This window comes from Diabrotica undecimpunctata, chromosome 8 (assembly GCF_040954645.1).
Source record: "Diabrotica undecimpunctata isolate CICGRU chromosome 8, icDiaUnde3, whole genome shotgun sequence".
NCBI lineage: Eukaryota > Metazoa > Arthropoda > Insecta > Coleoptera > Chrysomelidae > Diabrotica > Diabrotica undecimpunctata.
The window spans coordinates 106,577,300-106,594,090 of record NC_092810.1 but is presented as its reverse complement, the minus strand read 5'-3'; the positions used below and the strand labels follow the sequence as shown (position 1 = coordinate 106,594,090).

At 30.9% G+C, this 16,791-nt stretch overlaps 1 protein-coding gene across 1 annotated transcript in view; it reads left to right on the top strand.

Moving 5' to 3' along the window:
* The first annotated feature begins 900 nt into the window (after window positions 1-900).
* Window positions 901-16,791, top strand: part of prom (prominin) — a 614,595-nt gene continuing 598,704 nt past the window's right edge. Inside the window, exon 1 of the mRNA XM_072540698.1 lies at window positions 901-1,130. Coding sequence (XP_072396799.1) covers window positions 1,028-1,130 — 103 coding nt within the window. The 5' untranslated portion in view covers window positions 901-1,027. The remainder of the gene's footprint in view (window positions 1,131-16,791) is intronic.

Genomic DNA, 16,791 nt, shown 5'->3' with positions numbered 1-16,791 from the left:
GAATTTTTCTTGAAGTATTTTGAAAAACACTGGTGAAACCACTTATCCTTTCTAGGAAAAATTTACCAAGGAGTAAAGACCCACAAGAACTGGTAAAAAGAACACGAATAGAAGCGAACAGAGAAGATGGAAATTCTAGTGAACCATCTATGGACAATCCAACTCCGCCTGCTAAACGAGCACGCTGTAAATTTTGCTCTAAAACGATAACAAGACTAATATTTTATGTTGTATATGTCACAAACATATTTGTAAATTACTTTTTATTACTGTCTAGTTGTAAACTAAATTTAATTTTGTAGGAATTTGTTCTTTTAATAAAGTTTTGTTTAGCACCATTAGCTAATTTTATTACGATTAAGGACCGTAAACCATAGTTGGGTCATATTGTCCCGAACAGTATATTTTCATAGTTGAATCGAACGGTACAGCAGGATTAAAGGAGAGAGCTAGAAGTACAGATAAACGACGGATATGCAAGGTGGCAAACATCAAGGACTGAGTTTTTGTTATATTTTTTAGTGCACCAAAACAAGAGAAACAAAATGCAGGAGTAGAAATAATGATAAACGCCCACTATAAAAAATATTAAGTGAAATAGTAGGAAGGGGAAGAAGAAAATTGCTTTTTCCTAGGTAATTTTGTAATTTTGTTTTAGTTTATAACATCCTTGATGAATTTGTATTTACCCTGTATTAAAAATCTTATTATTAAGACAAAGAACTCCTCTGACAAAATATTGGGGTTAATAAGTATTAAGTTATGAAGTAGAACATACTGTTTTACCGTTCAGCTAATTGAAGCCCTTGTAGTGATTCGAGGTTTTAGGTTCAGTCAATACAAAAAATATTAGTGTTTAGTTCGTAGATGTGCTTACTTGGCTTTGTTATGTAAAATCATACATGTTTGCAGTTTTGATATATTTTCTGTAAATCACTACTAAATGACAGTTAAAGAGTAGGAGAACTAAATTATATCGAGTCATTTCTAAAACGTTTAACATTTCACAAAAAATGTTTATTTAAAGATGACGCAATTTAATTTTAATGTTTTAATTATTTTTTTTAATATATTAGTGACGATCGGTTCTATTAATGGGAATAACACATTTACGTTAAATGATGACTTAGGTAAGTACGTACTTAGTTAAACATTTATTACTTTACAGCCAATTTTCTTTTGGAATTATACTAATTTAAATGCAGTATAACCTTTCATTACCTAATAAGGGAAGAAAGGATTCCCAGAAAATGGGTATTATTGTCGGTAACATAAAAGTTTACCCAAGAGGAAGTTTAGTCTTAGAATATAAAGTAGACGAAGTATTCCAAGTCTAAATACGTCCAATATGCAAACTGGCTTTCAAGTGTTTTAGAGGACACAAGAGCAAGCTTTGGGACGTGGGTCTACGTATCTCTAATTACGGAGATACTAAAGTCCAAAAGAAATTAAAAGGATAATTGTACTAACTGAAGGAAAATGGACAACGAAAATCTAACTAACTAAAACGGAAAAAGGCGGGAGAGACACGAAATCCTATTTGTTATAGAATTAGTTTAAGCAAGAATAAAAAAATATGTCAAACATATATATATATATATATATATATATATATATATATATATATATATATATATATATATATATATATATATATATATATATATATATATATATATAATTTTTTGGTAGGTAACTTTCGGAAAAGCGTCAAGTCAAGGATCGGCTAGAGATGGTATAAGCCAGTTTAGTGTAGAACTTTATTCTAAATGTGAAATTTTCGGTGATAGGCTGTCACCTTCATCAGCACCTAAATAGAAAACTTATTTAGTACAAATAGTGGAAGTTAACATTTAAAAACCTACATTGAAAATGTTCAGTTGGTCCTAGTGGTAAAGAAAACTGTCATAAATATGTTAAAATTGTTAAAAAATACATTTAAAATTTTCAATAAAAACATTACAACACAAAAGGGTATTTTTACAAATACAACACAAAAAAAACATCTAAAACCTAACAAAAACCGCATCTTCATGTTTAAGGTAGAAAAGAAGAATTTTTCTTCTTTTTTGATTCTTCTTCTTAGAAGATCTTAGCCTATAACCGAAAATTTCATATTTAGAATAAAGTTCTACACTAAACTGGCTTATACCATCTCTAGCCGATCCTTGACTTGACGCTATCCCGCTATATATATATATATATATATATATATATATATATATATATATATATATACATATATATAAAGACCTCTTTAAGGAATATGACCGTTTAATTTAATATAAAAAAATGTGCACTCGTAAGTAGCACAAATCTTGTCTTTTTTATCTCCAAATTAACCGAAAATATCCCATTCACTTACGAGTGCACATTTTTATATATATATATATATATATATATGTATATATATATATATATATACATATATATATATATATATATATATTTCAAATTATTTTCGACCGTACTGTGTTAAATATTGATTTATAGTATCAGCAATCGATCTGTAGAAAATAAAACTATATTTGCTCTCTGTCTTAATATTTCGTCACGATTTTGTGACTTCTTCTCAAGAAAACTGTAAATGTATTAAAATAATTATTATATGTAAACAAAGTGAATATTTTAATACTTACAACTATAATAGTAAAAATTTAAACTTTGTTAACATACCTAGGTAAATGACAGTTTTGTTTAATTTTAATTTATTTAGGAGTTATGGTAACCGCAATATTTTATAGAGTGAATTCTTATTGTATAAGTTATAATGAATAAGTTAAAATAAACAATTATTAGGACAGTATTATTCATATTATAAGGTGGAAATATGGAATTAATAGTAGAGGAATGAAAAAGAATCAGGAACATGGTAAATTGATCTATAAAATGTAATTGATGGTATGTAGTCAGTTATTGCAATACTGATGATATTTAGAAATGGGGTAAAATTGTAGGTAGAGTTATTGGAAGATTACTGAGTTTGTTTTTAAATGTTAAGATTTGTGTGTGTGTGTGTGATTGTGCATTATTGGCTTCGGAGTCTCTGTCCATTCGCCATCTTACCTTTATGGGATTATTTTGTATTTTTTATTCGGAAGCTATAAAGGAGTGACCCTTGCTTTCTTCTCGTTTGCTATACAATCATAGTCCTGCTCTAATTTTACAAAGAAATATTTCCTATATATCTAATTTTACAATTATACCTTAGATTTTTATTTCTCTTATAACATAATGTTAAGATTTATCATATCATATATTGTTTAGTATGTTGCAGTAGATATTACTTAAATGGTTGGTGTCTGTCTTATATTATAATTGATAGATTCAGGAGTTTTTTTAATGTGAACCATTTCAAGTAAAAGTCGATTTTTATAATTATCAACTTGTTCAAAGATTTTTACACTATTAAAGTCAAAGTTATGTCCTGTCTTCAAGTGGTGGTCCACTAAGGCACGAGAATTTTTTAGTATATTACAGTCACTTTTGTGTTGGGTGACACGTTGTTTAAACCACTGTTGACTTTGACCAATATAACAATTTTGACATTGACTGCAATTTATTCGGTAAATTATATTACTCATTAGTGAATTTGGAGTTTTAACTTTTATTTTTGAGAATAACCTTGAATTTAGAAGTGGATTGTATTTAATTTATTTAATGTTTGGAAATGTTTTGAAAAGTGGGACAATTTGGTCTGTTAAATTTTTTATGTAAGTTCTTTTTTTGTATAAAACTGGTTGTGGATTATTTATTATCTTTTGTATTAAAACTTATTTTCAAATGTTTGTGTAAGTATATTTCCCAAAAATTTGGATAAGTTGTAAGTTGTGGAGTTTACAGTACTAACAATTGGATGTAATGGTATATTCGCTTTATGTGGTAGGCCATATAATGTAGTTTTATAAAATATTTTAAGATGAGAGAATTTTACGAGGTTAGGATTTTTGTATAAAATTCGTTGTTATATTGGTTACCTGTGTGCTTAGTAAATCTTTAGATGTGCTGGGTACATCTTCGATGATGTTTTTGATGTCAGCTAAAAAATGTATATTTATATCATTGTTATTTATATCATAACATGAAGCATGTTTAAAATTTCTTTAAATTATTCTCCTTAGAAAATTAATTTCACGCCGCCTATGTCCATATATTTTGTTAGAAGCCGTAAAAATAACCCAACAGCAACGAGCGATTCGCTACGCTTTTTATAACAATGAAACATTTCGCCATGTTCCCTAATCTTTTTATCTATCCTTTGCTTATTAGAAATCTTTCCTAGTAACAAAGGAGTCAGTGCCTATTGTGAAATCTCCGGTCTACCTTCTCAGAAAAGCCAAAAAGTTGGTTTTCCGTGAGCGTATAATTCCTGTCGAGAGATAGTGTTTAAGTTACAAAAATGACTCCAATAGCCTTGTCTTTTAAATATCAATTTTGCGTGGCACTCTTCAGCCAATACTTCCACTTCTATTTTTATCTTTAGCTTGCCTAAGATCAAAATTCGAATTCATTTTTCAAGTTGTTTCCTGTGGCAAGCGGTTGGTTCTCCATCTCACGGCGACGTATTCCAATTCGAAGGAACGAAGTTACCTCTGTTTGCCGTTCATCTCTACCATCGTTCATCTCTACCTTCATTCGTCTCTACTGTTAGACGCCTTCATTCAACTTTACGTTCATTTGTCTCTTAATTTATCTATGCTACTGACTACTACCTGTGCTGTTCCTGTCTGGTTGTTTCTCTTTTCGACTATCTAAGTCAATTCTAGGGATTACGGATCGAAGACCGTAATTTGCGGTACCTGCAGTCCAATACCTGTTGCCAGGACCCAGTGTCAAGTGCCTGTATTGAGGACGTAACGCCATCACCTGTGTGTCCACCTGTTGTCTACGGTATTGTGAGTAACCATAAATTTTATTGACTAAAGCTCAACTTCAATACCTAAATACTAACAAATTCATTTATAACATCCAGTTCAGTGACTTTGCTTTATGGTTAAGTATAACCGAATGAACTATCACGGGTATATACTTACGATATCATACGTATAAATTACGACTTATTTGTTTGATATTAAAGTAGATTATATTTATGATACATTTTAGGAACATATTTGAGGTGATCACATTAAAAAAAAAAAATTAGTAAATGTTTACGTATTCTCAAGGCATAAAAATATTTTATTTTGACGAATATTGACAATCATAATATTCCTTGTTTTTTATTCTTGAGAACACTACATTATTCAGTATAATTTTTCAAAAAGATATTTTGTTGTATTCAATAATAGATCGTGTAATCACTTATCTCGTGACATTTAACTGTGCCGTAATTGTTATAGTGCATTTTTTTTAATATACACCAATATAATTTTGTTAACGATATATTTGATTTTTATTTTTTGCTATAATATGAATTTATATTTTTGTGCAAGGTGTATCTCTTTCAGGCATTTTTATTGACTTATATTATTATTTGTTTTATCATATAACTAGTGTATATGTGTCGAAATATTAAGTGTGTACCGCACGATCAAAATATCTTTTCTCTCGCGGTTTATTTTATTTTCGCGTATCTTAACTGTATCTTACCTTACTTGTTATCGTATTCTCTATGTCTTAAGATTTCCCTGTTCCTCTAAAAATAGGGTGGTGCCCAAATAATTCCCTTCTCTTATCTTCCAACTTCTCGTCTCTTATCTTCTAACTTCTCGTCTCTGTATCTTCAGTACTTCTCTAACTGATTCTTTTGGCTAACGCGGCATTTTGGCTGTTTATATAGATAATGATAACAACCTGAAATTAATTAACGGTTTGAAGTTTCATTAGAAAAACTATAAAAAGAATTAAAATATCAAAGTCAACCCCAAAAAATGTATCAAAGTGACCCCGGAGAAAAAATCATGTAATTTCATGAAGTAGTCACGGAAATAACTTAGGTTAAATATTTTAAAAAATTGATAGTTAAACATAAATTAAGGCAACATATACAAAATTACCTGAAATTGTATAGTGAGAGCTGTATGTTTAAATTTAGTTACACAATCTAAAATCTTCAAATTAAAACAAAAACTTCAACAGTGCATTTTTAATTTTATCATGTAACTAGTGTATATGTGTCGAAATATTAACCCTTAACTAGTCGCTACATGGTCAAAAAGACCGCACGTATTAAAAATTGCTAATATTTCGGAAAAAAATTACATTTGGCAACCACGGCCTTCAGTAGCTTACTCATTCGATACAAGGAGCATCAGTACTAAATCATAGTAGCGGGAGGTTTGTTGATTAGGAGTTACAGCGCAGAGGTCATAATTTCCGCGCGCGTCTATAGTGTATTTTTATGTATGAGAGAGTAATAAAACAATAAATTATGTATGCAAATCCCTAAACTGTTGATACGGGTGACTCAATGAAAAACAGATATTTGTCAACAAGTTTACAGAAGTATATAGGAAAACAATTTTAAATTGAGTATGACCACCAGGTATAAAGGTTGGAGCAGAATAGAATACAATAGTTGTGAGGATTACTAATCCCTAAATAAGGTTGCCAGTGTCGGAGTGATGGAGGTTAACAGGTACTAATGAATTTGCAAGAAATATAAGATGTTTATTTTATTGGTTATATATAACCAATAAAAGTTTAATAAGTACCTACCTATTTGCAAAATAAAGTTTAATTCTTTAGATAAAATAAAACGTTTTATTTTATCTATTTGCAAAATAAAGTTTAATTCTTTGCCTATTTGCAAAATAAAGTTTAATTCTTTAGATAAAATAAAACGTTTTATTTTATCTGAAATGAGTGCATTCCACGAAGTGAGGGTTTCAACAATCAAACATTTAATTCTTTAATTCCAGGAATCTACGACAGTAATTGACTAGATAAGTACCTTCTAAACTTATTCCACAGAAAATGTGATAGTGGGTTTTTCCATTTTGTATATAGGAAGGTCCAAGTGGCGTATTCAAAATTCTTAACAGTTCACTAAAAGTAGGTACTTCAGTTGCAAGGTGCAGTTTATTGTGTATACTAGTGTTATGGAAAATTTGGAAGTGCCGTGTAAACGCCGAAAAATTGGTCCTCTAACAGTTAATGAAAAAACATTAATATTTAATTGTTTTAAATCATTTACAGACAAACGTTTATGTGAAAGTGTTGATGAGACCGTTGAGTTAGTTAGCAGTACACTTGGTGTTGGGAAATCTACGATTTACAGAGTTATTAAAGAAGAGAAATGTGGTAGTTTTCAAATGCCACGTAATGCTCCAGGGAAACCAAAATTTCAAATAGAATATCATTTTAAAGAAGGACTTCGACGGAAAGTGCATGAATTCTTCTTTAGACAAGAATTTCCAACATTGGATAAAGTTCTTGTCTCAGTTCGAGATGATAAGGATTACCCAGAAATGAGTCGAAGTACGTTATGGAAACTTTTAAAAGAAATAGGCTTCCGCTGGAAAAAGAATCCCAGAAAGTCTATTTTATTAGAAAGAAGCGATATTGTCATATGGAGAAGACATTTTCTAAGAATCATAAAGGAAATGAGAAACCAAAAAAGAAAAATATTTTATCTTGATGAAACATGGATCAACGAGGGTCATACACCAAATAAATTTTGGCAGGATGAAACTGTTACAAGTCAAAGGCACGCTTTTGTAAATATCTTATCTACTGGTTTAAACCCACCATCAGGAAAGGAACGCAGGCTGATAATAGTACACATTGGTAGTTCAGACGGTTTTGTTGAAGGTGGTTTATTAACTTTTGAATCAACTCGTACCGGCGACTACCATGAAGACATGAACGCTGATGTCTTTCAAGAATGGTTCGAACAAATGATAGATCTTCTTCCTAAGAACTGTGTAATAGTAATGGATAATGCAAGTTATCACTCCAGACTTATAGAAGGACTGCCCACAACCAAGTGGTTAAAAAAAGACTTGCAGAATTGGCTGAGTTCAAAAAATATTACGTACCATCCGGGATCTATAAGAAAGGAACTTTATTCGTTGTGTGCCCTTCATAAAGAAAAATTTAAAAAATACGAAATTGATGAAATTGTCAAAAATCGTGGAATGACAGTACTTAGATCCCCACCATATCATTGTGAATTAAACCCGATTGAACTGGTATGGGCACAGATAAAGAGTGAAGTTTCAAGAAAAAATACCACTTTTAAAATTCATGATGTTAAACAGTTGTTTTTGGAGGCCGTAAATAATGTAAAACCTGAAAACTGGGAAAAGGCAGTAAATCACACTATTAAAGAAGAGGAAAAAATGTGGAAGCTGGACAATACTACTGATAAAATGATCGAGCCAGTTATTATAAATCTTGGTTCTGAAAGTTCATCTTCTGAATCTGATTTGGATTTGTAACAAGTAGCTGTAAGTTTTATATTATCATTTTTATTCATCTATTTAACATACCTTAGACGGTTTTAAAAACTCTTTTTCTCTTTTGTAATTTTTAAAAATTAAAAAAAATGTGAATTTTTAAAACCCTTTTTAATGTAGGCCAGTCAGTTCTAATATAGTGTGTGATAAAAGAGGTCACTTTTGTTTACATACACATAACACTTTATAACACTGAAATAATTCATTTATTTTTTACAATTATTCAAAGTAATTTTTCAATTAATCTTGAGCACGCCCATGGAGTGGTCGGAGCTACCAGTTAAAATTATGCTAATTACTCTCTCGTTCATAAAAATAAACTATAGTCAGCTAAAAAGTTTTTATAAATCGTTTTATTGTGTTTCTTATCACCTTAAGGTATGTATAAACGCTAGTTTTTTTAAATAATATACTACTATATTTTTGTCTTATTGTTTAGTAACCTTTTGAATATACCTCTCTTTCTTTTACTATGTAATTAGTCATCAAATTTTAAATTACTTTGCAGCAAATTACTATTACGATATTTCATAATTTTCTTTGTTTTATTATTGACAATCAAATATTACTTTTTTTTTAATTTTAAGCTACAGCAAACTTTTATATATAACTTGTTTGGCTTTACTTTTAGAATGGATTATCAGAAGGAACAAAGGAGACTTCAAGCCTTCATGGAAGAAGAACCGCTTGATATAGAATATGACGACGACAATGACGAGGATGAAGTAAATCAGAAAGTTATTGATGAGAGGTCGGAAGATTCGGAAAGCAAACAAGAACAGGGTTTAGAGGAAATAGGAGAAGTTTTACTGAATAATGTACAAGAAGAAAGTGTTTTTAGGGAAAAGATGGTACAGTGTGAAGAAAGCATCAAAGAAAAAACAAAAGGGTACGTATTAGCAAGCCTAATTTAGTAAAACAATCACCTAGGCTTAATAGATTTACGAAAAAGTTGAAAGACATTTATGAAATATGAAGTTGTTTCATTGATGAGGACATGATTTACATAATTGTAGAATCCACTAATAAATACATTGAAAGTATAGCAAGCAATTTATCTAGGAAGAGGGATGCAAAAGCTTACAAACCCATATGAAATTCGCGCTCTTATAGGCCTTTTATATTTGGCAGGGACATATAAAGCCCACCACCTGAATACAGAAGATATCTGGCAAACTAATGGCGAAGGTATCGAAATGCTTCCTGGATTTTTAGAGAATTGCCCTTGGATACAATATATTCCAAGCAAACCCTCAAAGTATGGGCTCACAATTTTTAGTTTATGTGATGCTAAAATGTATTATACCATAAATATAGAGGTTTATGTGGATCGTCAACCAGATGGCCCATTTACTGTAGACAATTCCCCGAAAGAAGTTGTAAAAAGAATGTGTGCGCCAATAAAGAATTCTGGGCGCAACATTACTCTAGATAATTGGTTCATTAGCATTCCTCTAATAGATGTTTTAAAAAAAGAATTTAGATTGACTGTTGTGGGGTACATTAGAAAGAATAAAAGGGAACTGCCCCCTGAATTACTTCAAGGATCTCGTCCTCTAAAATCAAGTATGTTCGCCTTTAGCGTTACATGTAGCTTAGTGTCGTATATCCCCAACAAGAAGAATGTTGTATTGCTTGTTTCAAGTCTGCATGATGACGACGCTATAGATAGAGAAACATTTAAACATTATAAATTAGAAATTCTGACGTTTTATAACAAAACAAAAGGCGGGGTTGACATCGTTGATCAGCTATGCTCCTCTTACGATGTTTCGCGAAAAACAAGACGTTGGCTCATGGTAATTTTTAACATCATACTAAATATCGCAGGCATTAATTCGCTAGTGATTCATGCAAGTAACAACCTTGCTGATAATAAAATGCTTAGAAGAAAATTTTTGAAGCATTTAGCATTTTCTCTTATGGATGAACATCTACGTGTCCGAGCAACAGTAGACAATTTAAATAGAGATCTGAAGTTACGTATTAAGGCCATATGTAATATTCATAACACAGACGGCACTCCAACGAATGAAGGAGGACATGGTAGATGCTACTTTTGCGACCGTAAAAAGAACCGGAAAACGACTGTTTCCTGCTGTAAATGTAAAAAGTTTTTATGCAGAGAACATACACGTGCAGTATGCAAAGAGTGCCAAAGTGACCTTATTCGGATTAACTAAAAGTTTCCCTTTTTTTTATCGGAGTAGAAAATAGTTTTTTTTAATGATCTGTCCAGTATTTTTAACATTAGTTTACTTTTTATAATATTTTGTAATATGTTACTCTACCTATTAAACCTTAATAAAATCGTGTTTTCCTTAAACTGGTTCCAAATACTTTTATTAACACAAACTAAGAAGTAAAAGACCAAACGGTCGTTTCGACCGCGCGCAACTACTAATTTTCAAAAATTCCTAGCGACTACTGAAGGGTTAAGTGTGTACCGCACTATCAAAATACCTTTTCTCTCACGGTTTATTTTATTCTCGCGTATCTTAACTGAATCTTACCTAAACATCTTGTTTAGGTAAGATACAGTTGTTATCGTATTCTCTATGTCTTAAGGTTTCCCTGTTCCTCTAAAAATAGGGTGGTGCCCAAATAATTCCCTTCTCTTATCTTCCAACTTCTCATCTCTTATCTTCTAGCTTCTCGTCTCTGTATCTTCAGTACTTCTATAACTGATTATTTTGGCTAACCCGGCATTTTGGCTGTTCATATAGATAATGATAACAACCTGAAATTAATTAACGGTTTGAAGTTTCATTAGAAAAACTATAAAAAGAATTAAAATATCAAAGTCACCCCAAAAAATGTATCAAAGTGACCCCGGAGAAGAAATCATGTAATTTCATGAAGTAGTCACGGAAATAACTTAGGTTAAATATTTTAAAATATTGATAGTTAAACATAAATTAAGGCAACATACACAAAATTACCTGAAATTGTATGGTGAGAGCTGTATGCTTAAATTTAGTTACACAATCTAAAATCTTCAAATTAAAACAAAAACTTCAACAGTGCATTTTTAATAAGAGTCTACTTTTGATATTCGCCACAAACGCCTTCCGCTACAACAGTTAATCAACATGTGCACTAAAATTAAGTTCAGACAACCACCATAACGGATGAAAAATTTGGGTTGCATACCTACTCTCTTGAAACAAAATATTCATGTTCTATCAAAGTCACCTCATAGAATCAAAGTCACCCCATTCTACGGTACATTGCCCTTAATATTAAATAGGGTTAGTTTGTTTAATATAAAGTAAATGCTAATTGTATCAAATGAGCCTTCAATGTCAAATACAGCCGCACCGAGTTCTTGACTTTTGTCGATAGCATCGGAAATATGACTTTGGAGAATTACTAGGTTGTCTTATGTTTTATAGGAATTATGTTATATTTGTCAAACAACAATATTGTCTTTTGTTCATCATTTTTTTCTAAGATTTTGTACATGGTGCATGTCAGTGATATTGGTCTATAAGCTCTGGGTCACAAGCGAACTATGTTAGGCTTTTAAATGGGTATTATAATTCAATTTCCGCCACTGGTTTGGAAATGTTTTGAATGACCAAATTAAAAAAAAAAAACAATTCAAGAAGTTTAAGATGACCTAAGCTGGATAGATTTTTTATAAAGATATAGGGAAAATCTTCGGGGACAGAAGCAGTGTTTTTAAGAGTTTTGATTACAAAAGTGAATTCAACGTAAGAGAATAGCGAATTCAGATATTTAATATCATTAATTGCTTCGGGCGAACACGGAGAAGGGATGTGTACCACTGGTATGGATTTATTTTTAACTTTTTATTAACTTTTAATATTATTATATGTAGCAAAAATTCATTGCTTTAAAACGTATATTATATTATATTATATTATATTATATTATATTATATTTTATAAATTTTCAATAAAATATAAATTTTAACTTAATTTTCTGGCATTGTCACACGAGCTAAAATCAAATTGTTTAGATTTTTGTAGTTTGGTATATATTCTACCTATTCCACCAGCACTGCAGCATTATGTTGTGATTTAAAAATAAAATTAATCTAAAAAATACTGGTGATTTTGTTATTCCCGTTGAAAGTTTTGTAATGTATATAACATATTTGAATTATTAATATTGAATTTGTTGTTCATATTTATTTATGAGCCGCAATTTAATTTTATGGTATGTAACTGTTTTGTTAGCTGTGTAAATAAATTCATTTTATGATCAAAAATATTATAATATGCAAACAATAACAATTCTTGATATGTATATATTTCAATGATTGATTATTTTATTAAAAAATATCTGTAAATAGTATTATAATGGCAGTTTAGTAATTAAATCATTTATGTAAATTTGTCAAAATTGCTCTGTTTTTTTAAACATCTTTTTTGTAAAATATTTATTTTATACGACACAAATAATAGGCACTTTTTTGCCGTCTTCTACTGACGTGAAGTTGTTAGCGGGTTGTGTTCAACAATTTGTATAGAACCAGTCATCAAGAATTTAATCAGTAAACAAAACTTATACAGAAGTAAAAATCTTCAAAATTTGTATAGGGTGAACTTTTTTTGGTGGGGATTTTATTGGAGATCGTTCAAGAATACTGTCAAACTGACATTTTGATTTTGTTCAATATCGTTTGACATTTCATGGTGGAAAGACTTAGCCCGGCACAGCGTCAAGAAATTATTAAGTTTTATTTTGAAAATGGGAGTTCTGTGAGAAATGTGTTTCGTGTGCTTAGAGCAATTTATGATCCACATAATCGGCCTACCGAACGTATAATTCGCTTTACGATTAGTAAGTTCGAAACCCAGTTTTCATTATAGGATAACACGCTACCAAATAGACCACATTCAGTACGTAGCGAAGAAAATATAGCGGCGGTAACGGATAGTGTACTAGAAAATAATCAAGAATCGATTCGTCGCCGTTCTCATCAGCTTGACTTGTCATATGCAACAACTTGGCGTATTTTACATAAAAATCTTGTTTAAAAGCATACAAAATTCAATTAGTGTAAGAGCTGAAGCCGACCGACCTTCCGAGTCGTCACCGTATCAGTCGATATGCTCTTGATAAGCTTTCAGAAGATCCACTGTTTTCGAGAAACATTTTGTTTTCAGATGAGGCCCATTTTTGGCTTAATGGGTACGTTAATAAGCAAAATACCCGTATTTGGGTCGATAAACAACCCAAAGAGGTTTAAGAATTGCCATTACACCTTGAAAAAACAACTCTTTGATGTGGTTTATGGGCTGGTGGAATTGTTGTTCCATATTTCTTTAAAACAGAGGCCGGCCAGAATGTTACTGTGAATGGAGACCGTTATCATGTCATGATAACGGACTATTTGATACCTGAAATTGAAGCTCGTGGTCTCAGCGACATTTGGTTCCAACAAGATGATGCCACTTGCTATACAGCTTCACTTGCCGTGGAGCCTCTCCCAGCATGGTGGAGAACGATTCGGTGAACAAATTATTTCACGCTTTGGACCAGTGAATTGGCCACCTAGATCCTGTGAAATCTCACCTTTAGACTCTTTCTGTTGGGGCTACCCAAAGTCCAAAGTCTACATGAATAAACCAGATACAATTAAGGCATTGGAGGCTAATATCACTCGAGTCATTGGTAAAATACCTATCAAAATGCTGGAACGGGTCTTCGAAAATTGGAACTTCAGAATGAACCAATTTAATCGTAGTCATGGCCAACATTTAAAAGAAATTATCTTTAAAAAGTAATTGTAAAGAATGGTTCTTTTGTATGATAATAAAGTTCAAAAAAAATTTATTTTCTTCATTGTTTTTTCTTGTTCAAAAAAGTACCCCTAAATGAATCACCCTATATATTGGAATAAAAATATTTAATTAAAACGTGTTAAAAGTTTCGTCCAAAATTTATAGACACATAACGTTATCGATCTAGCTGAGATCATCTTCAGTGCCTTCTTTTGGTAGTTGTAGCGAACACTAAAATTGCAGTGGAGACATCAATATTTACATATTTAAATTTAAATTATAATGCGACGCGAATTATTGTAAATGTTAATACTTAAAGAGCAACATGTTTCCTTGCTCGACTTGAACACGTGGTCCTTGTCAATTAAAACGACACAGACCAACTTAGGTCACCTGTCGTTTGTGTCGTTTTAACTGTGTCACCAACTGAGGTGACAGGAAGTAAAATTCAGGACGACAGCATTAACATGACGAGGTAGTAGTCGATTTTTGGGTATGATCAGAAACTAATGTAACTTTTATAAATATAAAATTTTTGTAATAGTACCTAATATATTATTAGTAAAAGCCTTTACGTGAAATTAAATTTATTTAAATAATAGTATTTATTGTCTTAATCTGCAAATCTCTATTATTGAAGAAACAAGTAAGTCATTAGATTAGAGAATATAATATTTGAGGTTGAATCTATGACATCATCAGTAGTATGAAAATTTATTTAGTAAGAAAATGAAAGGAGGTGATGTTGTCCTCCGGAGGCGTGTCAGCCGGGAGCTGACAGCCGTGCCGGACGAATCAAGGAATTTGGATATTGGTAAAAATACTTGGGAATTCCAAGTTTGGCCAAATCCAAATTTCTAATTGACTCGATGCAGGGAAATTCCACTTTTGCTACGTAAAACAAAGGATTTGTTTTACATAAAAGCAGGTATATTTTCTCTCATCAGTCAGTCGAGCTTGCCTCTTCTACTGTAGACCTAGTCGGTGCTATTATTGTTCCTACTAAGTTATTGTTTTATTTCTGATTTCCTATATACCATTTTATTTTAGCATTATTGTATATCCAGACCTTGTCAGGTTAGAATATTACATATTTGTTCATGTACTGATTGTTTGCTATTTTATTTGATTATTTTTGATTGTTTATTTTCTTGTATTTGTATCTAAGCTGTTCTTCCGTAAGTTAAGAACACTTAGGAATATTTATCTTGCCTTTTCTATTTTATATATTTGATTTTGTACTTTGTATCTAAGTAGTTCTTTTCGGTAAGTCAAAGAGCTCTTAGAAGTATTTCTCTGATATCTGACTTGTTATTTTATTGCGTGTCTAAGTCGTTCTTTTCCGGTGAGTCAAAAGAACCCTTAGAAATATTTTCACATCGCATTATTATTTCTGATATTTTATCTAAGATATTTTCTTCCGTAAGTTAATAAAGTACTTATATATTTGTCTATTTCATTTTTCCATTTTTTGCTAAGCTGTTTCTTCCGTAAGTCAAGAAACACAGCAATATTTTCACATCTTTTCTATATTTGATTTTTCTTATTTTCTATTATAAGTCGTTTCTTCCGTAAGTCAAGAAATACTTATAAATATTTATGCATTTATTTTACTATATTTGATTCTCTTTTTTATTTTCTGTTCTAAGTTATTTCTTCCGTAAGTCAAGAAACACTTAGACATATTTCTATAATCTGTTTCATTTTTTTTCTCGTTTTATACTTTGAGTATTTTATTTTTCCACTCCAAGTCGTTTCTTCCGTAAGTCCAGAAACACTTAGAAATATTTCCATATTTTACTCTCACATTTACATATTTTATTTATCTATATTTCTGTCCTAAGTTGTTTCTTCCGTAAGTCAAGAAACACTTAGAAATATTTTTCTTTGCATTATATTTTTATACCATTTAATTTACTTGTTTACTAAGTTATTCCTTCCGTAAGTCAAGGAATACTTAGATCATTTTTACCTATCTGTTTTCCATTTTTGCTCTGTTACTTTGTAACTGTTCCTTGAAACCGTTACCTATACCACATATTTGTCACTGGAACTGTTATTTATAACAGCGGTGGTATTTAACCTTTCTACCAGCGACAAACCAAAGATGGTGAATACTCGATCCGATTCCGGGGATAGGAAGAAGCCCGAAGAGCCGGCGATAGGTCCTACAGGCCCAAATACCCCCTTTCGGCAACAATGTTATACTTTACACATAATAGTGTAAGGAATAATATAAAAAGTAATATATTATAATAAAATATTATATTATATAATAAGCTGCAATCCAATAAAATTGATGGTAAAAAATTGGTTGGGTATTGGTCGTTGCCTAATGACGGTAAGAGAACCTGGTGTGTAACGATCTGTAATATAAGAAAATTAAATTGTATAATAGAATATCCCTATTAAGAAAAATTATGTGATGATATGATAACAGAGTATAGAATTCTAGCTATATAAATTTTGGACATTTTTACTAAGTTTTAATTAAATGTTTTTATACCAATATACACATTTTGAAGTTTTTTACTTTTGTATTTTTACTTTTGTATAAGTTTTTTAACTATGGTATACAGCCAACTACTGGGATTTTCCCATTCATTTTTTGACGTGACAATGTCTTAAATTAGGTT